Below are 27,429 nucleotides of genomic sequence, written 5' to 3' on the forward strand. Positions count from 1 at the left end.
TTCAGCCACAGGCCCCTGTAATGTGTGTGTGTGTGTGTGTGTGTGTGTGTGTGTGTGTGTGTGTGGGTGTGTGTGTGTGTGTGTGTGTGTGTGTGTGTGTGTGTGTGTGTGTGTGTGAGTGTGTATGTGTGTGTGTGTGTGTGTGTGTGTGTACTTATCAAGATGTACAAACTTAGATGTTTTCACAGGGTCAAGTTCCACTCCAAATTTCGTCTCCTGATAATTCTTAGTTGAGTTTAATATTTAAGATTCACATAAAATGTGCATTATATTTACACTTAAAATTGCTTACTGGGTTATCATCAACCACAACATCGTCCTACCCGTCCTACTAACAATTCTAACACTGAAAAAGGTCTTTGTGACAATTCAGTGACCCATTACTGACTGGTTTTTATCCATACCTTTCATTCTGCTGTTCCTAGTTTTGAACAATGCTTCTTTAAGTACTTTACTATGTCCCTCTAAAATCTGTAATGTTGCAATAATATCCTTAATATCCCCCGCTATCCCAGTTTAATGGGGTCAGGTTCCGTCAGCCTTTTCCCATGGAAAAATTCATAGAAGCAGGACGGTGGGATTATCCGTCCAAAGACACATGCAATACCCCTGGACCACAATATGCTTTTAGCGTGTCTGAAGGTGGACCAGGAAGCGCGTTCGATCCCCACTGTCCTACTACAAACATTTAATCAGTGATATACTAGTTGTTTTGATTTCATTGTGTTTCCCCAATGCTCTGGCGAGATACCTATAACAGCCTTCTCCGTGCTCGTGATACAGCGTCCTCCCTGCCCGTGATACATAATACAGTGTCCTCCCTGGCCGCAATACATAATTCAGCCTTCTTCCTGCACCGACAGATGACCGCTATGAGCCTATCGTAGCAGAGAGTTCCTACAAGGTATACATGAAGCTGAGGATCCGCCGGGTGGAGGCCCAGGATATCGGCACCTTCCGCTGCATCGCCAAGAATTCCCTTGGAGAGACAGACGGAGTTATCCGGGTCTACGGTGAGTCTAACATGTGTGTGTGTGTGTGTGTGTGTGTGTGTGTGTGTGTGTGTGTGTGTGTGTGTGTGTGTGTGTGTGTGTGTGTGTAGTGTGTGTGTGTGTGTGTAGTGTGTGTGTGTGTGTGTGTGTGTGTGTGTGTGTGTGTGTGTGTGTGTGTGTGTGTGTGTGTGTGTGTGTGTGTGTGTGTATTGTGTATTGTGTGTGTAAGAGTGCGTGTTTGCGTTTGATATACAATAGTCATTACAAAGAAATAAAATAATCGACACAAAAATACTTTTATTCCCCAAGAAAGATCAGTAAAATTTTGTTGTGCAGTAGGTTAAGAGTACCTCAGGAAGATCCCATGTCTCGTGACTGTATACACACGATAGAATGTAAATACGAGTAGAACAACTGGCGATATATAATAAATTAGTTACTGCTTTTGAGGTATCGAAAGTGACTAATGAGAATCTGTCATTTTACTAGATAATTGTATCTTTACTGTTCATATATCTTTAGATATCCAAAAGGTATCTTTAGATACCCAAAAATTTTTGCCGCGTATTACTCCGTAAAGAAATTTGCACACAATACTAGTATTTGTTAGCAGCACAACAGCACTGCTGTCACCCAGTAGCACAACACTTCTATCGTCTAGTAACACACAACAACACCTGCATATCGGTCAGTAACACACACAAACATCCCCGGAAATACATATGTTCCAAAACCTTCACGTAATAAAAAGTTTCCTCGTTTTTTTCCCTAGGAAGAGGAATTCGTTGCCGTCAGCAACGCACCCACCGCCGTCCCCTCCAATCCCTGCAGTTCCCTACGTGTTCCAGTACCTTTCTTTTGCCACCTATTTTGTGTGTATCCTCCCCGACACCAGACTCGGTTTGCTTAGATTGCAGGTGGAGCGGTGGTTTCAAGATGCTCATCCTTCGCTGCCCGTTTTCCCTCACCCCAATAGCGTATACGGGCCCTCTGCGGAACATAAAAATCGTCAGACTATCATAAGACATTCTACTGGTGTCCAGGCGAGGCGTCGTGATTACGAATGTGTGGCTCCACTTATCACTTCTGTCTTGTCTATCCCCTCATCGTCTATTCAGTTTTATGCAGTGCGCATCTCCCTTCCCATCATGACCATCTCGCTACTATCATCACCACTACGACAATCACCAGCAATGACAGTAGAGCCTAGTAGGGTTTGGACAAAGGTCAGTAGTGGTCTGCCTGGAGGTGTCGGTGACCGCCTAGTGTCTCCCAAGAGAGGGTTCGACCCACGAGGCCAGAATAGCTAGTTTCTGATTGTGTTCGCCCGACACTCTGTTCTTGCGAGTTACAACTGGTCCAGCCTCAGCACTTGTACGTTCCTTGTGCACTGATCGGGATGTATTAGGTTTCCTACAAAAAAGAAGTTTAAGTAACATAAGGTTAATACCAAAGTAGGATTACGGGTAATATTAATGTTTGTTCATGATTTTAAACATTTATATATAATGTTACTGTATTGATTTTAACAGTTAAGGTCTCTCCCAGCTGTCTGGAAATAATGGGTGACTAAGTTGACCAGACCACACTCTAGAAGATGTAGGGACGACAACGTTTCGGTCCGTCCTGGCCCATTCTGCTGGTCTAGGATCGTCCTGGATAATGGTCCAGGACGGATATGAAACGTCTTCGTCCCTTCACCTTCTAGTGTGTGGTCTGGTCAACATACTTCAGCCACGTTATTGTGACTCATCCCATGGAATGGGTAACTAATTTAAGATAAACGTCTAGATAAAAACAGGCGACATTCTGATACTGGCGGACGATAAGAAAAACCAAATCTGAAATGAGTGACTTTGGCCCAACACCGCCAAAACCCCTTTCACCGCTTCTACCCTGGTTCACAAGCATCCGTATACAGATTCCAATAAAGAGATAAAAGAATCATCTCCATCCTTAAGTTATAAGAGTTATAAGTATGCTCCATCCCGAGCATACTTATAACTCTTCCCATAGAAGTGTTCCCGGTTATCGATGAATAATATTGCATTAGCTTCGCAATATTTCAGAAAACGGAAATTGACTCCAATTGCCCTGGACATTTATTGACTTCTAGCTGCCCGTCTTGGAAGAATGCCACATGTAGTCGGGATCTTTTTACTTGCTCTTTACTAACTCAATGACTGTTTTATACTTTTGTATCAGCGTCTCGCTCCAAACTACTTCCTAAATCATTTCATCCAACTCTAATGCAAATGACGGGTTTATTCCCATTACCAGCTATAGTATTATCCATATTGCTAACAATAATCCCAATTCCGGCTCCCGGTCAGAAACCTGTTTCCCGTAACATTGGCTCAGCTACCTTGCTTACAAATTTGACCTTGTTTACACACCTGATTTGGTTTACACACCTAACCTTCTTTCCACATCTGACCTATGAATCGCCAACAACCAAGCCTTTCTTACGTCTATTAGAGATTCTTTTGTCGTCTTACCATATTGGTGAACTACATCCTCCCTTCTACACTCAATGCAAAGTGTACATTTAGAGGTCTTCAAGAAAGGTGTGGCAAGCCTCTTCACAGTCTTCCTAAAACTGATGTCTTAAGAACAGTTTTAAGGATACGATCTCCAAAGTTTTTAGCGTCCTCCTGTGGACGCACGTTGCTTCATAGGCCTTAGACTCTAGCGTTGTGTACACCTCTACTCTTACAACACCACTCATCAGTTGATTGATGGTTGAGAGGCAGGACTAAAGAGCCAGAGCTCAACCCCCCGCAAGTACAACTAGTTGAGTACAACTACGTGAGTACACAGTCACTAATAACCCGTTTCATTACGGGTAAATCCAAAATCAATTTGCCTACTCTGTTCTAAAAATTATTTATATAAACTAACAATGCCACAAGGAGTCGGAAAGAATATAATATGTGGAACAGGAAGATTGTGTGATTTACTTGTTCACAAAAGCACTACTAAATGGATAGGTTTCAGTGCAATATTTGACCCTTTAACTACCGTCTTAGAAACATCCCGTGTAAGGTGAGGATACTGAACTACCGTCAGACAACTTACCGCGAGAATGACCTGGACTTCGTACACTGAACAAAAGGCAAATCTATTATTTGCATCGTCTCTAGGAGAGGGTCTTCTTACTGAAGACTGACAGACAGGAGAGGGAAGCCATGTACCACCCATTCTCTGTATTGTACCTCACTGCTGCCACTGAGTAACCACCACCTACACTGGTACCACACCACCATTTATGCTGGTACCACACTATCATCTACACTAGTATTCCACCACCATCTACCTTGCGGTTACCGTGCAATGATTCCTGCGGCCCGGTCCTCGATCAGGCTTCCTCGTTGCAGGACTGATCAACTACGCTGTTAGACGCGGCAGGTCGCAGCCTGACGTATGAATCACAGCCTGGTTAATCCACAACTTATACTGAAACCCCACCACAACCTACTCTGGTACCATTCCAGCATCTACAAGGGTACCACACCACCACAACATCCATTACCTCTGCTCTCACCAATATTTCTTCCAGAGCATCACCAACACTACAATCACTATTTCCTTCACTATCCACCCTCAATCCCCACTTCTATTACTAACACCACCAAAACAACAACTACCCATCGCTCTATTCAACACAACTACAAACACTCTCACCTCTGTTACAATATTGATAATCTTTTTAACTTCACTCATATCTAACCAACTTTTCCTCGAAATTGTGTTGAATTTTACCAGATTTACCAACTATTATACATATATCCTAATCTTCAGACACGCCATTACTCCTCATTATACAGTTCACATAACATATAACAGTTCATTATATGATAACATCACTATGAGCATAGTGAGTGGACGTTGTCATTACTCATGAAGAGACAGTTCATTCGAGTTATTTACTGTCTGATTGGATTAACTTTCCAAGATTCTTCCGCATCATCCAATGAGCTTTGGTAAACATGGTTACACAGGGGGAAGATTTATCTAAAAAATTTACAACTAAACAGTACTCCTTCCGCCGTCCTAAGAAGACCGCCTAACATGCCCCAGCAGTTTTAACAAGACCCTTAACATGCTCCAACTGTCAAAACAAAACTTCTAACATGATCAGCTGTCCTAACAAGATCCCTAACATGTTCCCTTCGGCCTAACAACGCACGTAACATGCCTCCGCCGGGCTAACAAGTTCCATTGTATATTGCCGCCGTTTTCACAAGGTCTTTAACACACATTTCCTTATCAGATAAAAACCTTTTTTTTGCGAGCAGAGGAGTAAACTTAAAAAAAAATAATTCCACCATTATTGCCTGTTATAAACATCATAACATTTATCATAAGCATTAACAGACGTAAAATAGTTCTATTGGTTGGTAGCAGCAAAGGCAACCCTGGAAGCAAACCGAAACTGTCTCTATTTTCCGCTTGTTACAACTTGTAATAAAGTTGTTACATCTTGGCTTAACGTGTTTGTGACGTATTAGAACGTTGTTACAACTTGCTATATTGGTTGTTATAACTGTAGTTTCAGTGTGTGTTTGGCGGGAAGCGAGGTGTGGACACCTCTGGCAGAGCAACAACACTACGGAAGGAAAACCACGTGTGGCGGGGCTTTGTGCAGGCAGCGACGGACAACATGGCCCAGACGCCGCCTCGGGGACTCTCCACCTTGGCAGAGCCAAATACCTCACAAAGGAGGAAAATTACAGTGAGACAAACAGCTAAGCACACAATAAATTCTCGCTGGAGGGCGGAACGCAGCGAATGAGACTCTTTCAGAGTGAAGTTGTTCCGTTTTCTCTCAAGTGAGTCCAGCGGGCACTTGTGAAAATTTAACTCTAGAAGTGCGGCTTTATGTTGTGGGAAGACCTGGCGAGGGGGAAGGTCGGCCAGAAAGGTGACATAGACTCAGGATTACCGGTGAGTGGTGTTGTTTCCTGTGGCCGGGAAGCACAGCCACCACTAGGGCATAGCAGAGGGGGGAAAGAGGAGGTGCTCGTCTACTGAAGGCTGGTACAAGACGAAGGGTGAAGGGGAAGCTGCAGGTATAGTGAGGTGTGACGCAGGGAGAAGCTGCAGGTATAGTGAGGTGTGACGCAGGGGGAAGATGCAGGTATAGTGAAGTGTGACGCAGGGGAAAAGGCTGCTGGTCTACTGAAGTCTGAAGAGCCAACAGACGTGATGGTGTACTGATACAGTTTTTTTTCACCACCTGTTCATTGAAATTTTTATTTTCCATCGAACACCATAGTGATACTGTCGACTTAGGAACGATGCACTTTTATCCCTCAAATCCCAGACTGACTATGTAGAAACATACGCAACGGCCGATAGCCCCCTCTCCTTCCCACCTTGCCAAAGATTCATAACAGGCTGTCAGAGATTCCTGCACTGATTCAGGGATTTCCCTCCCAGCACAGCTTTTTGTTTTGTCTGTTTTTTTCCTGACACTTCCAGATAATTTCGACAATGCTACAGCACCTCTTCTACTTGGAATGATACTAGTCATTGTGGCTTGTGATCCTCTGAGTCACACAACGCATCTTTATGCAACATCCTGGAGCTCTCATCGCACTGATGCAACATTCTGGGCTCCCAGCTCAATGATGCAACAAACCTTGGAGCTATACCCTATGGGCATTACTACAACGGGCTCACCATAACCCGTGCTACTTGGAACTTTTTGTTCCAGGTAGCAAATCTTAAACAACAACAAATATGGGCATTCCAGCTAATGTGATTGAAGAAAGTTTGCTACATCCTTATGTTCCTTGCGTAAGCTATATAACATTGATAGCAACAACCTGGTAAACCTAAGTAACTGACACATAAAGTTTGGAACATCCTGGACTCCCAGATCTCTGATGCAAAATGGCTTGCGACGCCTTAAGGATCCCAGCTGAAGCTGTCACAAATATTACATCATCCTGGGACTTGAAGCCTACTGATGCAACAAAGTTTCCAACATCCTTTAACTCCCAACTCACTTATGCAATAAGTCCCAGCTCAAAAGTTCTAACAAAGCTTGCAGCAACATCTTGCGATACAGCTCAGTGATGCAAAATACATTGCAACATCATAGAACTCCCAGTTCTTTTATGCAGCAAAAGTTGCAACGACCTTGGGGGTCCCAGCTCAACTTATTACTTCCCCTTCTTGCCACTGCTTCTCGGGTTACTTTGCGGGGACAATAGACCTAAATTTAATTTGTTGGCCATTTCGTTTTCTCCGTATTTTTCCGCGGCGTATCACAGAGCTCCGTATAGAGAAGTTTTCTTATGATATATATAGCAAACAACCTTGGGTTGAGGTCCGGGGTCAGGGTCCAGGAGCACCTCGTCTGAGGGGCGACCTTACTGTTTGTCTTCTCCGTAGAACTCTGTGCCTTAAAGCGCGTCAGAGAAAGGTTTAAAATTCATTGATGACTTCCCAGGAATCTCGTAATAAAATCAATGTCTTAGACCCTTCTCCCTCGGAGCTACCTTTTTACCTCGGGTCTAGCACAAGTAGATTAAATTACTCTTCAATCTACATAATTTATTCAGACTTCCATCGAGGAAGGTAACTGAGTTTGCTGGTAAAGGCGGAGTTGGTATTGTGGGCGGCGGCGTCCTCGTGCCGCCCACCTGCACTCTTCACTTATATCACTCCTAAATCATGTTATTTATTTTTGGATTTTCCTTCAACTTTTATATTAACTTAGTCTCCATATTGAGTTTATAAATGTCATGGTCGCCACTTCCCACATTTTAATGATCTTCAGCTGTTAATAATATATTTTCAGTCATTTATTTGACTTTATTAAATGCATTGCAGAGCATAAGTGTATTATTCATTCAGTTAGTTATAATTTGTTATGAATAAAGACATTTATTTTATTTCTGGTCCAAGTACTTTTATTGGACTATGAACCCGCGACCTGTGAGCGTGGTAGTAACAGGATCAAGCAACATTGACCTCAGGAACAAATGCAGAAATGTATGCAAAATTGTAAACATACTCCAATTACTTATTTATCGTGTATGTAGCTCTTAAAAAATCTATTTCAGTTATTTTAGCTCGCCAATATTCAACACTCAAGATATATGTAAGCTTCTCATTCCTAAAAATGCTTAGTCTCACACGCTTTAATTCAGTCTCCGGGTTATCTTGAGTAGAGAGATTTCAGCTTAAGATTTAAGCTTAAGCTTAAGATTTCCACTATATGACACGGATGAGTCAAGGATGAGTCCACTATATGACTCGTATGAGTAATTCTCAGAAGATGATTGCAGTGGAATCATCATTACCAGTCTTGATGCTTTATTATGTAGGCAAATTGTGCAGTGCATGATATTTCGTCACCTAATGAGTCAATGGACAGCTCTCTGCACAATGCATCCTTCTAAGTTGCTACCTGATGAGTCAATGTGAGGATCTTCCTGCACTCTGTGTCATCATGCTAAGGTGTTACCTGTATAGTCAATGAACAGCCTAATACACTTTGTTTCCATAAACTAACGACGGAACTGTAAATTTGCTCCCGTAGTGTGTAATATTGACACAAGAACCCGCCATTTAGTGACTTTTCAAGCTTATTTCAGACACTATACAATGCTATAAATTTGCATCTTTGGTGTTTCTGGAGGTATAACGCATCATACAATCAGCAATTACCTCCGATCTCTCAGGTGGTAAGTTTGACGATAAAAGAAACATAAATAACTGGCTGCTGCCTTAACTTAGAGAACTCCGAGAGGGGGTTTCACAGCGTGACTGATTCTCACTCACTAACACTGGTTAGACAAACCATTCTCCACCCACTAGCACTGGAAAGGCAACTCATCCTTCAAATATCTTGTCTTTCTCAGCAGTGGAACGGTAGATGTTATTCTGAATATATGTTTATGTTTGTTTTTAGTTTGAAACACTCACCTGCAATTGTGTAGTTGTGTATCATAAACATTATCGTGTATTCGTGTGACCTTTTATACATTACCTGTGCACCTCATGAATGTTTGTGAGCCTAATGTATACAGTCTTTAGTTTTACACAATCGGGTTTTAGGACATGTCCACGCCTGCTCTAGTTATATATATATATATATATATATATATATATATATATATATATATATGTATATATATATATATATATATATATACATATATATATATATATATATATATATATATATATGTATATATATATATATATATATATATATATATATATATATATATATATATATATATATATATATATATATATATATATATATATAGCGGGTGGTGGAGCGGGTTAAGGCGTACCTGTTATGCCAGTTGCTGGAAGGCTTCTGTGCTGGCTAGGGTTCGAGTCTCCTGGTGGGAAAGTGTTCTAAAGTTGTATACTTAACTCTCGTGTTTAGGAGAGTTGTGCCATATATATATATATATATATATATATATATATATATATATATATATATATATATATATATATATATATATTTATATATATATATATATATATATAGTCTCACTTCACCCCATGTTGTTCACTGCTGCACATACTATAAGTCGTAGCTACGACCGTCCTGCCCGCATGTTGACACACGCCTCTCCTCTTGCCGCCACAGAGATAGAACCTCCTAAAGCTCACAGCAACGGTGTGTTTGGCGCGGAGGAGGGCGAGGTGGACTCAGGGGACGGTCCACCGCCAACGGCTACCCACCATCACAATAAAGGTATATGTACCCTCTTCCCCTTTATGCTTACTCCTTCACTTCTTACCCTTCCGTCTAAGCCCTCTAGAAAAGCCCTCTGGAACGAACGCCATTAAGGCCTTGCAAACTTTGTTCTTCAGGTATTTCCCTATACACTACATGAAACCCTTCCCAACACACACTCAATCCCTCCCCCAACACTCTCTCAATCCCTCCCCCCAACACTATTCCCTCATGCCCTCCCCAACACTCCCTCAAATCGTACCCAAAATTCTTTCATAGCCTCTTCGACAATCCATTAAAATCTTCCCAGCACTCTACCTCACAATGTTTTTTTCTTCAAAAATATCCCAACACATTCACACGTATTTTTTTTTCCATTCTACCCCTTCCTCTTTTCACCCTGTTTCTCTATTTCTTACACTTTTGCTGTGTCACAACCTGCCACACTCTTTTTTCTCTCATGTTTTATTTCTCACACTTTGACTGCCTACTTTTCCAGCTTTATTGTCCCTCACATTCTCACTCTCAGACCTTCCATTTCTCCCTCTTTCTCACAGCTGTTATCACACACTCACACTTCCTCTCACTCTATTTTCATTCTGTCTCATACGCTCTCTCGTGCCCTATTTTCACTCTCTCAAGCACACACTTTCTACCTTTTTCACGTGTTATCTCACTCTCCCTTGTAGTACGTCCTATAGAACTCTCACACTGTCACACTTTCTTACATACACTTCCAAACACTCATTAATAATCCCTCTTGCATACATTCTGTCAGATTTTTCTCGTAGCCTCACGCTCTTCAACACCCACTTTCTTCCCCTAGCACTGGATAACAAAGACGCTTCTTGTACAGACTCCCTCAGCCTGAAGCACAGATTTCCCCACAATCTCTCGCACAGACTACTGGAAGCCTTTTGCAGAGATTCCGCTACAGCTTCTAAAAATGATAGCCTCTATCACAGATATTTCTAAACTTCTTGTATAAAATCCTCAAAGCCCTCAGCACAGACTGTGTGCAGTTTCTCTAGCATATGTCCTTACAAGCGCAAGTCGGAGTTTCCATCACTGCCTTTCACAAAACAATCTCTGGCACGTCAAGCTCATGACGCACCAGCCACCGATGCATATAAAGAGAACTAGATCCAAATTGAAATAAAAGAACGTAAGCTGTGGTCTCATGTCTGTGGGAGAATGGTGGGCAGAACTGGGAGTAGTTACTTCAGCAGCCTTACTTACATCCTTACTAGTAACCTCGTAGTACATTATCACATGCTCTCTCGGGGCCTTATTTTCACAACATCTCATTAGTGCTCTCGAAGTCTCTCGAATCCTCCGACATACACTCTCACCCTTACGAACTTTTTCTCACACACCCTAATACCTTCTCTCGCACTCACTCGCACGACCTTTCTCACATCCTCCCATTGCACCCATTGCAAAATATAAGTAATCTGGAGGGTACGCTGATGTTACATGGAGTGTGTGAAAAAATACCAAAATGGGAATGCAAATTACCTTTTTCCGTGGTAACTGGTTTTTGTGTGTGACCTTGTGATGGTGGAATTCCTTCAGGGTGAATGTAATAATTTGTAATTTAGAGCCAATTGAGGGAAAAAAGTCGAATAGCTTGCAGAATGTCAGCACAATCGCACTAATGATTAACTAAGCCACGGAGAGCTAATGGCAACCGATCCAGAAATTCAACCGAGCATCTAAATGTACAGTACATGTATTCAAAAGCTCCCATGGATCATATTGAGAGCGTTTAACACCTAAAATGTAAATTGTGGGTACATATAGAAAATATAATGTCATATTTTTTCAAAGTTCCTAACTTATTGTTTTATAATTGTTCATAATTTTTATCATTCTGAACATAAGTGCGACATTGCCCTATGCCCCTGTTACCTAGCAGTAAAATAGGTACCTGGGAGTTAGTAAGCTGTCACGGGCTGCTTCCTGGGGGTGGAGGCCTGGTAGAGGACCGGGCCGCGGGGACACTAAACAAACCCCGAAATCATCTCAAGATAACCAAGATAACATGCAGACGATGAATCACAATAACGTGACCAAAGAAATGATGTCCAAACCACACTCCAGTAGATGAAGCAACAATGTATATTTAGGCGTTAACATTCCCAAGTGTCGGAAAAACCCGACACCATTTACCAACTTTCAAATTAACTCATAGAAAATGAGGCACAGTGGAATTTCCCTATGTAGAAAATGGGGGATATCATTGCCATATATCGTCAATAATCTCACCACCTAATATTGGAAATCATTCTTAATACCTTAATAGTCTCTGGACAGTTAACATCGTAAAAACATTTCCCTTGAATCAGCTTAATTATCAGTACTAAAATAGAGTAAATGTAGGCCCTCTTTTCACTTGTTGACGACATCTGGACAAGACAACCGAGGCATCAGTAGGAGGGTGGTACCTCCTCTGGTTTTTCGCTGCAGCAGGTTTTCGCTGCTCGAAAACCTGCTGCTGAGGGTTTTCGCAGCAGCAGTGCTGTTATAATTATAATTACACGTTCAAAAACTAGAATAGGCAAGTAGAATAATCAGATACAAAAAACAAATCAACAGTTGAGTTTATATTAAAATCTTGAAAGTCAAAGTTGTTATACCAATTGCTTTTAATATAGATTTTGTTTCCTGAATGCCAATAACAGAACGGAATAAGTACGAGAATTACCTCCACCCGAAAGGTATCAACGACCTTAATGATCAGCATCGACATTCCAAGCCCAACGATGCCAAAGGTGAGTAGAATCGTTTCTTTCTAACTTAATGCCTCTCTACATTTTTTTTTGTGTAATAATAAAAGTAGATTCCCGGCATCCTCTCCGCCTGGTCGTACGCCGTCTCAATACAACTCAGTGACAGTAGATATGACAGGAGTTGAACTGATCAATTCTTGGGGATTCAGGATTCTTTTAGAGTTTCAGCTAATCAATTGATTACTTAGGAATGGAACTACCACATGAGGACTGTGTCAACTGCAGCATTTGGATGCGAAAGTAGACAACATAGTTGTTCTCTTGATGGCTAATTTAGTAAAACAATTTATTTGTTATTTCTGTGTAAATATTTAGTATTTGTTAAATACCAATATTTAAGAAAAAGCATATAGCGTAGCATAATTTGATACTATATTGACCTGTTCATTTTTATATTAAAAATTTTTCGACTTGAAATTTTATCGGCACGAAGAAGTTAATTTTTTCAAACACGATTGATATAATTGTTGGAAACATTTTACCTTCGAATTAACAATATTTTTGCCAATCAACACATATATGGATAATTTAAACCTGATAAACTCTGGCATTTTTTACAAGAGATTTTAAACATGATATATAATTACGATTTTTTGTACATATCTGGGATATGGATTATCCTAAATAACCCTAAATTGAGTCTGTTCGTGTATATTATATGTAATACTGACAATATCCAAGAATACAATTTTAAACAATTAAATAAAGCCTTCATTTCTTTCAGAAGAATTTTAATTAGTAAGAATTAAAAGTTTCATGTTTGATGAATCTACAGATAAACATGTGTTTGTAGTTTCACATGTATTTGCAGTGTCGTTAGATGTTAAAATAACGCCATCTATATTCCCTGCCAGAGTCTGGCCACCGCAGCACCGCCCACCATGGACGACGGCCGAACTACGGCAGCTCTGCAGAGCACGACAGCGCGACCTGTCTCCTCTCCTCCTCTGCCACTACTGTCAGTCTCACCCTAACTGCGCTTCTGGCCCACTGGGCGGCCCGCTTCCCTCTAGCACCTCACCTTTAGGGATCTTCAAAGAAAAAAGTATTTAATTCTCCGTGTATCGCTTAACCCGATGAGTGTTCAATCGTAATTTCAGAGACACCATTACCAATGATCTTGCTACTGATGCTACCAGGTGATTTTTTGTTTTTTGGTTATGCCTTTGTTTATGTTATAGGTGTGAAGTGAAGTTGAACATCAGAAAAACATGCACTTTCAATGTGTTAGTGTAAAGAGTCCTGTGATCAAACGAGTGTTTCTGTCTGGAAAATAATGACAACATGAATCTCTGTGATGGAGGCCACTTGTTCTTCTTAAAACTCAACTCATGCCTGGTGATCCTGCTGTTCATTCTTCACAGAAAGCTCATCCCTCATTAGAGAAGATGTATTTATTTTTAATCTATGAACGCTAATTAATCAGTGCGAAAAAGTGCTTCTCTCTTAAATGTTCAGTCAAACTATACGTGGCCACAACGCACTACTCATCTCCTGGCCTGGGAGTGGGACCCAATTCATCGCTCCCTCTTGGCCTGAGTGTGGGTTCAAGTTCGCCTTCTGGCCTCGGTGTGGACCCAAGCCCACCGCTCTCCTCCTGGCCTTGGTGTGAGCCCAAGCTCACCGCTCTCCTCCTGGCCATGGTGTGAGCCCAAGCTCACCGCTCTCCTAGCCTCGGTGTGGGGCCAAACTCACCGCTCTCCTCCTGGCTTAGGTGTGGGTACCTTGCATCTCCGCTTGTATGTACTTTCTGAAACAAAATCATTTTTTCCGAAACTTACTCGCTGAGAACTGGCAGAATGAACATTGATTTTTATGCAAATTTTTGTGTCCAAAACATACTGAAAAGCTGAATATTAATTGAACGCTTTTTTGTAAGACTTTCCGATGACACACATGAAAAAATACTGAATATCACAATACCTTAAGGAAGCCACAGATATTATGTCACCAAATCTTTCACAAAAAACTTAACGAAAGAGGGTGATAGAGAAAGGCCATTGCTACTCGTGCCTGGTAAATATCGTAAGTATTCACGGGTTTCTCCAGTGACAAGCTTAGAAAACATTAACACGATATTGATTTGCTTTTTCATTTCTTAAGAATTTAGTTTTCTTAAGAAAACTTTCTTTATTTCTTAAGTTTTGTATGCTGTGTGAATACAAAACACACAATATATGCATGCATATATATGCAACAACGATTCCGAACACTTATCTATTATAATGCAGAATAACCACAACCATTTCAGTACATATTAGAGTGTGGGTGTGGGTGTGTGTGTGTGTGTAGGTGTAAATTATGAAAACTTAACATGTGATGAGTAATGTATGAATAATGTGTCACTGTGTAATCACGAAGGGAAATTAAACAATTACTTATGCTCCTTCGTGACAATGAACACATCAGAAGTATGAACATTACAATTAAAAGGAGGGAGATTTATAGGCACGAAAGATACATGTGACGAGAAAAAGGCGAAAAAAAGTATGTCTTTGTAATATTAATTCATGGAAACTGCAGACAGCCTCATACCAACATATGTGAGTTCCAGTTAGCGACATCCCTAATGTGATAACTGTGTAATAATTATCTTACTAAAATCGTGTATTAATTGATTTAATACAATTGGATCCAAAGTATACGAACCATTATGTAATGTTCAAATTTTATTGGCTTTGCAATTTGTATTAATACAGATTAAATAATGTTTCTATTAAAAATAAGTTTAAAATTTTTAATTGAAGAAGACCTCTCCTAATCAGTTTGGTGAGAACTTTCTGACAAATGAATAAATATAGTGCACAGAGAAATCACATTATCGTGATATATCAATAGAGAAAATCCACAGTAGCGGTGATGAGGATTCGAATCCATGCGCTGGGTATTCCCAGATGCACGCTCTATACGACTACGCCACAACATGGTAAAATAATTGTAGCCTGGAGTACTACTTCACCCTCGAGGATTCCCGAGGCTTCCACTGAACCCGAACCAGGGTTTCCACACAATTCCCCCATGCACTCTGGCTCTGTCGTCCTGAAGTTCTACCTCTTCAGAGTACATGGGGGGTAATTGTATTAAACCCTAGTTCGGCTGCAGTAGAATCCTCGGGAATCCTCGAGGGTGTAATAGTACCCAGGTTGCAATTATTTTACTATGTCGTGGCGGAGTCGACTAGAGCGTGCATCTGGGAACGCCCAGTGCATAGATTCGAATCCTCATCACGGCTACTGTGGATTTTCTCAATAAATATAGTGTTCGATAATTTAAAAACAAAATTACAAAGTATATGTGGTGCAAAATTCGATTTTCTTTTTATTGTTTGACCTTTATAGAATGTATTACAATCTTTACAAGGTATTTTGTAAATTACACAGTTATCACTTCGAGGGCTGTTTCTAACTAATCTGTTCTCTATTTTGTGCTATTTTTGTCAAACTAAAGAGAGAAGTGATAGGAATTTTAGAACAATGTTCAATGAACGACTTATGGTATTTAATGTAAAGGCTATACGATATACAGTATTGAACACAGCATCCATACATTTAAATCTACATATCCTTAAGGCTCTTAAATACACGAAAGAAAACACAGCTTATTTTACTTTATCATAATGGGACGTGTATAAATATACCTTAGAACCAACATTTTGTTTTTTCTTTATACAGGAAACAAAATTATCTTTTTACTAGCAGAAAAAATGGAAAAAATTAATTTGTTCAACTTCTCTTAGGAACTTAACAGAGTATTGATAGCTTATTTAATTACAATAAAAAATTTATCTAGATTCCTACTTAATAGCTATAAGCAGAATACATCTTCAAAATATCGCAGCCAAATTTAGAGGAAAAGTTCTACTTAATAGTTTTATATCATTAAAATCCATGAATATATTACTCAAAACAGGAGAAAGAGGGTTGCCATTATAATTGAATTTTTTTTGTATATAAAATTAATTATCATAAACAAAATAGAGTCAATAGCGTACAAAAGTTCCTCGGCTAAGTTTATGAATTAATTATGATGTTCGGGAGCAAACCATGGGAGATGCTCTTGATAGTTACTAACAATAAATAACTTCCATTATACATATGAAAAACGTCTTCGTGTATGAGCATCAACCTGCCAACAAAAATTTGTGTGTAAATATTTCGCTACACCCAGTGAGCAGGACGTGGCAGTAACAATGATGATTTAGACATATACACAATTTACAAACGCAATAATCCAAATGTTACTGATAATATATATGTATATATATATATATATATATATATATATATATATATATATATATATATATATATATATATATATATATATATATATATATATTTATATATATATATATATACACACATATATATATATATATATATATATATATATATATATATATATATATATATATATATATATATATATATATATATATTTATATATAAGCAATATCACAAATCAGCCCCGTTGCAACAGCTGTGCAAGATCTAAACAATTCTAACCAGTGAAAAGGGCCACGGATGACGAGAGATCCCAAAGCGATTTCAACGAGAATTCTGATGTCTAGAACACACGCTAAAAATTGTGTAGACGACCGAGTAAAGGGAACTCTTGAGCAAGGTTATGTGACCAGTAAGTGCAACTTTTAGGTCTCTAACAGTGTGGTTTTTCCGTCGCTGCACTCAGCATCATGAACTACTGTCGTCAGCAATTGGTGCTGACCTGGGAGAAGATTATTGCTGACTAGAGCCAGGAGAGCCACACACACCTGTACAAGATACCAAATGCCTGTTTACAGAATCGAAAATTTGTACACAGTATCATGTATGTGTACACAGTGTCAGACACCTGTCCCAAGTGTTAAGCATCGGTAAACAGTATGATTGACACCTGTACACAGTGCCGACCATCCTAGCAAAATGCAAGATACCTGTATACAGCACTAGACACACTATACAGTACAGAAACATTCATGTGTGTATTGCACCAGTAATGTGTCTACAGTGTCAGATACATGTGTGGCGTTTCATACACCTGTTTACAGTGCCAAATATATATGCATACAATGTTAGAAATAGGTGTATACTGACAGCCAAAAGTATACACTGTCAGACACCAATATACAGTATTTGATGACAATTAATTTGGATCTTCATGTGGTTAAAATATTATCTATGGTCATCAATGAGTCAAGTATGTCTTTGAGACCTTCGAACCTGATTTATAAATCAGTCAGAAGAAACGCTGAATTGAGAGCTTTGTTTCGCCAGCAAGAAAATCAACAGAGATAATTGTGGTGGTGGTATGAGAGGAGGTAACGAGTGTAAGCGTGGTGGCAAATGAATAGAGGTGATGATTTTATCAGATGGCAGCGAACTTTACGGTGATAGCCATGGTATTCTTGCTTAAGGAGTCTGCGACTCCAGGCTGGAGAAATTGGCATCCGCTCGCTCCTTGCTTGCTGGAGGACTCTGTCAGTGCTGATGCCTATCAAAATGACTTAGTGCTGGGTCATGGCTATAGGCCTCAGCTATTATTGACTCTTGACTGGAAGATTGTCCTAGGGCTGACTCCTAATTGGGTGACTGTCAACACTGGCTGCTGTTGTACTGCTGGTTCCTGACTGGATAACTGCACAAGTGCTTTCAGGGACTTGCCACTGCCACTGATCTCTCTAACAGTTTTCTGGAATCAGTAGAGAGGGTGAGCTGTTGGGTATCATAAAGCAAATGCAGTATGTCATGCATAACTCATTGTGTTAAATCACAGAATGTCGAAATCTTCCAAGATATATTAGATTATATGCCAGAATTTGTGATTCAGAATTTACTAAATAATTTGTCAGTCTACTGGATATAATAGTGTATGTGTGAGCACTTGTCGACTTCTACCAAAACAACGCACCGTCTACGTATTTATCAAAATAAATGAACTATAAAATTAAGCTTTGAAACACACATTGAATGCAGTTTATGTTTTCCCTTCACTGTTCCGCCACTGAGCAATATTTCATCCCTAAGAGTGTGACAGAGAACATTTCTCATAGTCTAGTCGTCTTTACTAGATCCCCAAAGTGTAGCAATCATTTATAGAGTCCATCCTATCGCCTTGTATGTTGTCTCATAAACATTTTCATGTAAGGGGATTTTGAGTGGTGACACTTTATTCACAATAAATCATCTATCATGTAATGACAATTTTGTTTACATTTCTAGTCAATAATTTTGTTTCTTTCTTTTCTCGGCATTTTGGTTTCTCTTTATAAGTTGAACTACGTTAACAAAAGGCGACTACAAGCTTCTATTTGTCTTCCTCTCTATGGATCATTGACTTGTTATCCATTGTGTGAATATACCATAATGTATACATATCGCTTGTGTTGTTCAGTGCATTTAATATTGTGGTGGACACTTGGTACATAAGTGTCCAGGCGCATACTGGAGACTGCCACGTTCCTCAGAGCGGTCCTCATGAGCTTATATTCATGCCTTGGTGCGCAGTGTGCCATCTTCCCCTTCACACTTACAATGCCTACACGAGTTCTTACATCCTATATCACACTGGATGTAAACAATATATGTAAACGACAACTGCATTCTTGCATGTGTCTTCAGGATCACAAATCTTGTTAGCACTTATGCTGTAATAGCCTCTGTGCCACATTGACACTGTGGAGAGAACTCGTGTGTGTAGAGTTCATGCTCAGTAGAGTACTGTGTGAAGTAGGGCGAGGCACTGGTTATGTCCTGTACATATACCTCATAACCACAAAATAAGGTGCATTATCACTAACAAATGTGTCTCCAAAATCTGTATGGGTAGTGTAGAAGGAAAGATGAGACATAATAGATATTAAACATTTCATGTGAATATATGCAATGATAGCTTATTGTATAACATTCTGAAGATGCCATAGTGTGTATCTTGGAGGGAGGCAGGGGAAGTAGTGCCTCACTTGCCTCTCTGTCAGTGCTTCACCCACGTGTGTATCTTGGAGGGAGGCAGGGGAAGTAGTGCCTCACTTGCCTCTCTGTCAGTGCTTTACCCACGTGTGTATCTTGGAGGGAGGCAGGGGAAGTAGTGCCTCGCTTGCCTCTCTGTCAGTGCTTCACCCACGTGTGTATCTTGGAGGGAGGCAGGGGAAGTAGTGCCTCACTTGCCTCTCTGTCAGTGCTTCACCCACGTGTGTATCTTGGAGGGAGGCAGGGGAAATAGTGCTTCGCTTGCCTCTCTGTCAGTGCTTCACCCACGTGTGTATCTTGGAGGGAGGCAGGGGAAATAGTGCTTCGCTTGCCTCTCTGTCAGTGCTTCACCCACGTGTGTATCTTGGAGGGAGGCAGGGGAAGTTGTGCTTCGCTTGCCTCTCAGGAACGTGCTTCACCCACCTATCTTCTGCCCTCCACACTATTGTACATAATTACCTGAATCGACAATAAATGTTGAGCTCTAGCTCTGTTTTACTGACCCTTTATAACAATATGTTTCAAGCCACAACGAGACCTTAAAAAACTCAGGAAAGACAAAATTGCCAAACACATAAATGGCTTTTTCCTAACTGATGGAAGGAATATCTTTATATCCTTAAGAGATAATAAGTTACTTATTCAGAGTAACACGGATTCAAAACAGTAGTGATCCAAGACAACAGTGATCCAACAGAGCAGTGATCTAACACAACAGTATTCCATCACAACATTAATCCAACATAACAGTAATCCATCAGAGCAATGATCCAACACAGCAGTGATCAACCATGGCAGCGATCAACAGCAACCGAACTGGTCATCAATCAATCTGACGACGTAGAGATTAAGCTTATTTAGAAGTAAGCTTCTGAAACAATTAACCAAACTTTCATAACTGTATTATAAACTTTTGCAGAGCCCCGCGCTCTCTCGATCAGACGTTTCAGAGAGATTGAGATTATTTTTTAATTTACAATGCTGCCGTTTATACATGAATGCATCTTTCATGCTAACGTTGTAATAAATTGATATTTTCTTATCATTTTAAAATATACATTTAGTAGATACTTCGTAGAGATGCCTAATTATACTGATAAATATAATGAGAAGCCTAATTATATTGATAGAAACAAATCAAAGCGCTGAAATATACTAAATAAGGATAAAATTATGCAGAAAAGATCGGTTAGCCGGTCTTAGCTACATAGACTTGCATGCTCTAATAGTTTGCAGACTTATATGTTTTTCATACCAAGGACGTCCTCACTGGCATTCACATTAAGCTGTGAAATCAGAATCCATTATAGGGGTGTAATTAGTCCTCCAAAGAACCTTTAAACTCACCAAAATACTATGGTAATCAGTATATCTTAATTTTCCTAGTAATAATTTTGAAGAATCTCGTATCCACTTAGAAAAGATTGCAGCAGAGGCGGCAAGTTCGTTAAGTATAACTATAATACAGAAGTATCAGTGATGAGATCTTCTCCTTCAAAAAAATAAATTTAGGGTGTTAAATTTTTAAAAACTGTTCAAACAAGTTTTCAAAGCACATCGACTAATTGCAGAAAAATAATAATTATTATGCTGATGTTAAAGAAGATGCACAATCTAATATGATATTCATTTGTTATAAGGTCTCTCTCTTGCAATGCTAACTAATGAATCACAGAGAATTAATTTACAATCTGACAGCAACGAGAATTTAGAGGAATGACAGTAACACATCTGGTTTTCTATGACTTGACTGACCTAGTGACCAACATTAACAGATTTCTCGAGAAAATTTGCAGACTTAAATCGCCAGAATGACAACGACCTACTGAGAACTAATGTTAAAGTTTGGAGGTCCCATTGAGGTTACTCGAACCCGATATGGATTTAGAAATTTCCGGGGTATCAACATCCAAAGTTCAAACCGGCAGATATGAAACTTCCTGAGAATAAGGAAGTAGCTAGGAAGATCCACCCCATAGGTTCGAACCCTCATCACTGCTCCTACGGATTTTCTCATTGATGCCATCACGTTAGTGTGATTACTCTGTGTAAGGAAGTAGTTGTTAGAAACGGTAATAACTAGCAAATATTACCGATTCTAAAAAGATGAATATATTGAGAAAATAAGCCTCATCGAATTTAAAAGAAAGGTTAACAAATTGGGTGCAATTGTTAATGCCAAAATGTCTGGACTTCACCTACCGAAAGCTATTGGAAAGAGAAAACCTGGGCATGTCTCTAGTAATATAAAGACCCAAAACCTAGAAATCGACTCCATACGTGACATCTCCGTTAAGACTTAAGCCTCCAAGGGATTTTTTTTAACTTATTGCGAGGGTCACGGGGCATCGGGTGTGAGATTTTCCCTGGATGTTGAGTCGCTGTTCACCAGCGTGCTCGCTAATAAAACATGTGATATAATGATGGATAAAACTTATAGGGATAAAGTTTGCACGCCTCGTGACATCCCAAATGGAATACTTAGTCATCTGTTGGAAGCATGTACTACAAAAGACACCTTATCTGAGGCCAGATAACCTCGTGTACTATTGATCAGAAAGTCCTTGTTAGAATTAACCTAAAACGTGACGTCTACTGTAGGTACACTGATAATGTTTATATATAGATACCTGGCAAGGAACACTTGCAAAAGCTTAAATTAATTAAGTCTTCGATAAAGTTCTGAGCTTAGTTTCACTTACGAGATGGCCTGCAATGCTGCCTTTCCAAGATGGAACAGTCTTAGAAGAAATGGTGGGTTTCATACTGCAGTCTAAACAAAAGAAGCTTGTTTACGAATGTGTCTTAACGCTAGGAGTGAGTGAACTGATAGGAACAAGCAAAGTACTGTCAACGCTCATGCCAACCATGCTCTCTCACTCACTGCTCCAGTTGGAAGCAGGTTGATAAGGACCTTGGCATAGTAAGGCAGTTTCTCGACATATTTACGTTCATATTAACAATTGATACTCTAGCAGAAACGTTGACAGAATCATTAAAAGGAAAGTCAACCGATTTATCATACCTATTAAACGCTTCTACAAAAACATCTCAACGGCTTACAAAACGTTGGAAGGAGCCCTGAAAGACATCGTTGACATAAAACTGACCCCTACCCAGACATGCAATAACTTATTGTGTCAAGTTGTTAATTTTCTAATTTACTTTTTTTCCCTCGGACTCGGATATATATGTTTTTCCGCATTTAGCTTAGCAATGTAATTATACAATTCAGGGACACAAAAATATCATTGTATAGAGGTAACAATAATTTTGTTGATTGCAAAACGAATGAATTTTAGGTCTTACATGTTCAGTAAGCCACGTTAGTGACAGGATTGTGTTTAGAAGAAATTTTCTGCACATGATAACAAACAAATGTGTTAATGATGAACAAGGGATGTGTACCGGGTGGAAGAGTTATGTATCCGATATGATCATTGAGATTGTTAGTGGATAATACATTCGAAAAGATAATAGAATGTGAATGACATTTCAAGAAATGAAGAACATATAAGACAATGGGAATTGGATGGGATAAGCCTGCAGAGAATTGGCGGAAAGTCTACATATGCAATGCTTTTTTTCTAGAAAAACAACGTATTGGAGTGAACGATATGGAAGAAAATGCAGAACAGAACCAGCGAAGAGCAGGTGGTGCCATAGGCACAATCAGAGATCACTGTATGAACATCAGAGGTCCGCGGTTGCTCAACACCCTCCCAGCGAGCATAAGAAATATTGCAGGAACAACTGTGGACATCTTCAAGAAGAAACTAGATTGTTTCCTCCAAGGAGTGCCGGACCAACCGGGCTGTGGTGGATATGTGGGCTTGCGGGCCGCTCCAAGCAACAGCCTAGTTGACCAAACTCTCACAACTTTAGCCTGGCCTCGGGCTGGGCTTGGGGAGTAGAAGAACTCCCAAAACCCCATCAACCAGGTATCAACCAGTTATCAACCAGGTACCAACCAGAGGGAATGCCTGACACTTTTGTACATTTGAGTACTCTAGGAAATGACGGAGATGCTGTTTTAGCTGATTCGCTGGTGGGAGTTTGTGATGATTCTTCGTGATGCTGTTGACTTTATTATTATAATTATTTATCTGCATAATTATTAATTATCAGTAAAAACAACCATGTAACCACTAAACTGTTCTGCGTCTTCTGTAAAGAATTCTTCTCTGTGTTGCAGACGTTATCCAGTTGGAAAACTTGGTGGTTTATATTTTTTTTACTCGGGCAAGAGTTTTGACTGTTTCTTAATTAGCAACTGTCACTCTGAGTTATTTTCTTCTCTAAAAGCTAACAGAGTGTTCCGTACGACTCGAGTCAAGTTTGCCTTGATGAAAATTGAATTTTGGTCGCGAGAATTAAAAGAAAAGATGGCAAATCGCATTCACTCTGTACTCTCGTGAGACTTCACACATTTGACAACTATTTCTTAAATTTTATTATTTTTTTGGCCACTTCGTCTTCGTTAACGTAAATGAGGAACAGGAAAATAAATCGAGTAAAGGCATTCAACAACCACAAATGTCAACTCATTCTACAATGAATCTTCCCCAGTGTTTGTTAATTTGCTCATGCATCCTATGTTCTGTTCCTCATTATAAATCTGGTACAAATGTTTATTTCTAATTCGATTCTTCCGTTCGACTGAAATTACAGATATTTTTAGGTATAAGAGAATGAGACACAACAACGTGGATGAGATGAGTAACACAAATGAGAAATGAAATGAAAGCGTCAACGTCTTGGTTCATCCTGTAACCTGGGGAGGGGAGCCGGGTCGGCCGAGCGGATAGCACACTGGACTTGTGATCCTGTGGTCCTGGGTTCGATCCCAGGCGCCGGCGAGAAACAATGGGCAGAGTTTCTTTCACCCTATGCCCCTGTTACCTAGCAGTAAAATAGGTACCTGGGTGTTAGTCAGCTGTCACGAGCTGCTTCCTGGGGGTGGAGGCCTGGTCGAGGACCGGGCCGCGGGGACACTAAAAGCCCCGAAATCATCTCAAGATAACCTCAAGATAACCTTATCTAGTGGTGACAGAGGATTGAGAGACAGTTGTTGTTGTTTTAGATTCAGCTACTCGGATCAAAAGTTCCAAGTAGCACGGGCTATGGTGAGCCCGTAGTGGACTTACCTGGCCCAGGAGCGTGGCTGTAACTTGTAAGAGAAATTAATTGATTGATTTATAAAAATTAAGCCACCGTAACTTGTGGGAGAGAGAGTAAGAATTACTTACTTTTCTTACGAGAGTAAGAAGGAAGGTGAGGCGAAAAGAGGCGAGAGATAATCAGAGAAGTAAAGCGTGAAAACCGAGATAATATAATAACATAAGAATATACGAAACTACAGAAGGCCAATTGATAGCTTTGTTCAGCAATAACATTATACTGCATGCATCACACCCCAGCGATCACACTTCATGGATGAATCAAGCCTCATACTTCAGGCATCACACTGTAGAAATCACACTGCAGGCTGTGATGTCCTAAAGCTACCTATTGATATCTTATTGGTGTGTCCAGCAGTGTGATGTCATCACTGTGGACATCACACTGCTGGACACACCGCAGGCATCTCATTACAGGCATTACACTGTAGAAATCACACTGCAGGCATCAACATTATCGACTTCAGGCACTCGTGCTAAGCCACGTTTCCCAACTGTCCTATAATACATCAAATCTCTGAGTCTTATTTAATGTGTATAATGTTTTATTTAACGATAACTGGAAGCTTTATCACCCAAGACCTCGCAATTATTTATACCTTTGAAACTTACTTTAAAATAAATATATTTGACAATTTTATGGCTTGAGTGTTGTTCCGTCCCGAACAGCTCGAGCCCGAACACGATATATTGAACGATAATTTAAAGCAAATGGCTAGAGTTTCGAGACTTGTCTCAGACCCACAATATTTCAGTTTCGTTTATAAGGTGAATGAAGACCTGCTTCTTTCAGCCCGTACTCATCAACCACAGCCCGTACTCATCAACCACAGCCTGTACTCATCAACCACAGCCTGTACTCATCAACCACAGCCTGTACTCATCAACCATAGCCCGTACTCATCAACCATAGCCCGTACTCATCAACCACAGCCTGTACTCATCGACAACAGCCCGTACTCATAAACAACAGCCCGTACTCATTAACAACAGCCCGTACTCATCAACAACCGTCGTTTTCATCAACATCAGCACGTCCTCATCAATAACAGCGCGCAATCATCAACAGCTCGTCCGCGTCAACAACAGTCCATAATCATCAAACAACAGCTCGTCCTCATCAACAACTGTCTGTCCTCATCAACAACTATCTGTCCTCATCAACAGCAGCCCGTACTCATCAACAACAGCCGTTTTCATCAACAACAGCCTGTCCTCATCAATAAAAGTCCGTAATCATCAACAACAGCCCACCCTCATCAACAAAAGCCAAATGTTCATTGCTTGCAGCCGCCAAACCTACTGTTTATAAATTAATAAACACCTGTCACATGAATCACACCTGATGATGTTCGAACATTTCTAGAGCAGTGCTTCCCTGACGACCACTATTCGAACTCTAAATTTATATATGGGATAAATGAATATACATTACGTTAAAATGGATGAGTGCGTCTTGAGGGTCGGTCGCCGCGTTAACAAGCCTAGCCCGAGGACAGTTTGCAGCAAGTACGTGATTAATTCTGGTTGTCACTCTCTCGCGTGACGGTGTAAATCAAGATTAATTTGCATTTTAATTTTGTAATGCTTAATTAGTTATAAGTTATTAGCAAAAATGCTGAATATTGAAAGTAAGTTATAAGATCTTAAAAGCTGATTTATAGAAAGCCCCTCGGCACTTAAATTCGCTTTGGTCTGATGTTGGCTTAAGGTCTATCAGCCTCTGAAGGGTTATTAAGACCACCAAAAAAGCTCACTGACCAAACAGTAGACATACTTTAGTCTAGAACACGTCGAGGAGTATATAATACTTTCAGTGTATATACACCGAGACGCTAGGTACACCTCTGTGTGTATTATATATCTATCTATTAGTGTATTAGTATCAAAGATCCTCTAGCAGGACTTAAACACTGCTTAGTGGAAGGGGAAAGAGTTATTACTCCTTCCATTACAGAATGGAAAGACTAATAGCTTATTATGTGTTAGTTGGTAGGTGATGGCCAATCAGTTGAGTGGAAAGGAAAAGTGCGGTGGAGTGGTGGGGGGAAGTGGGGAAATGTTGTAGTGTGTGTATGTGTGTAGAGCGGTAAGCTGTTGTGATGGAGGGAGGTGGGGTACTATGAGTGGGGGGGGGGAAGAGGGTTTAGGAAGGAGGCAGGTAGGTGTGACTAGTTAGCTCAGCGATTCGATTCGTTAGCCCTTTCTGTTCCTCGATTTTTCCTGTTTTTCTTCCTATTCTTTTTTCTTCTTATTGATTGATAAATATAATCAATTACCTAATCCCACAAGTTCGAATTGGTGATGAAAGTTTTAATAACTTACTCATAACTCCTAAGGCTCGCCTAAGAGCTGTTGGGCTCTGTGCATAAGCCTGTGATGAATGGCAGCATTATACTGAGCCGATCAATATAGTTCACCTGGCCTTACTACAGTCTTGATTTCGACATCTCTCTCGTCTGTGTTGTAGAGAAACTATCGCCTTTGAGTACGTATAATTGGTTTCGTGATTTTTCAAATCTCCAAGCCCAATCGGGAGCCTGGCTAATTTGATGCGCTATTGATCCGTCATTCTGTTCCTTGAAGTGACCCGTACGCCCATATATCCATTACAACCTGACTGATCCCGTCCTTCCAGCAAGAATCTGTCCAATTACCTCTTGAAAACTTCCACTTTTGTTCTGTCAATATTTTTATTACTAAAAATAGCTTTTCATATTACACAAAATAAATTTTGTCAAGATTTTACAAATTGTTATTTAATTTTTCCAGAAACATCTAAAA

At 40.0% G+C, this 27,429-nt stretch overlaps 1 protein-coding gene and 1 long non-coding RNA gene across 2 annotated transcripts in view; one reads left to right on the forward strand and one right to left on the reverse strand.

Moving 5' to 3' along the window:
* The window catches only part of LOC123755072 (lachesin), a 99,830-nt gene extending 83,680 nt beyond the window's left edge, over positions 1-16,150 (forward strand). The window contains 4 exon segments of the mRNA XM_069332882.1: positions 864-1,013; positions 9,619-9,726; positions 12,393-12,482; positions 13,355-16,150. Coding sequence (XP_069188983.1) covers positions 864-1,013; positions 9,619-9,726; positions 12,393-12,482; positions 13,355-13,527 — 521 coding nt within the window. The 3' untranslated portion in view covers positions 13,528-16,150.
* LOC138369389 (uncharacterized) overlaps positions 1-27,429 on the reverse strand; it is a 387,359-nt gene that overhangs the window by 88,703 nt on the left and 271,227 nt on the right. The window lies entirely within an intron of this gene.

The sequence above is a fragment of the Procambarus clarkii genome, chromosome 28 (assembly GCF_040958095.1).
Source record: "Procambarus clarkii isolate CNS0578487 chromosome 28, FALCON_Pclarkii_2.0, whole genome shotgun sequence".
In the NCBI taxonomy this organism is placed as follows: domain Eukaryota; kingdom Metazoa; phylum Arthropoda; class Malacostraca; order Decapoda; family Cambaridae; genus Procambarus; species Procambarus clarkii.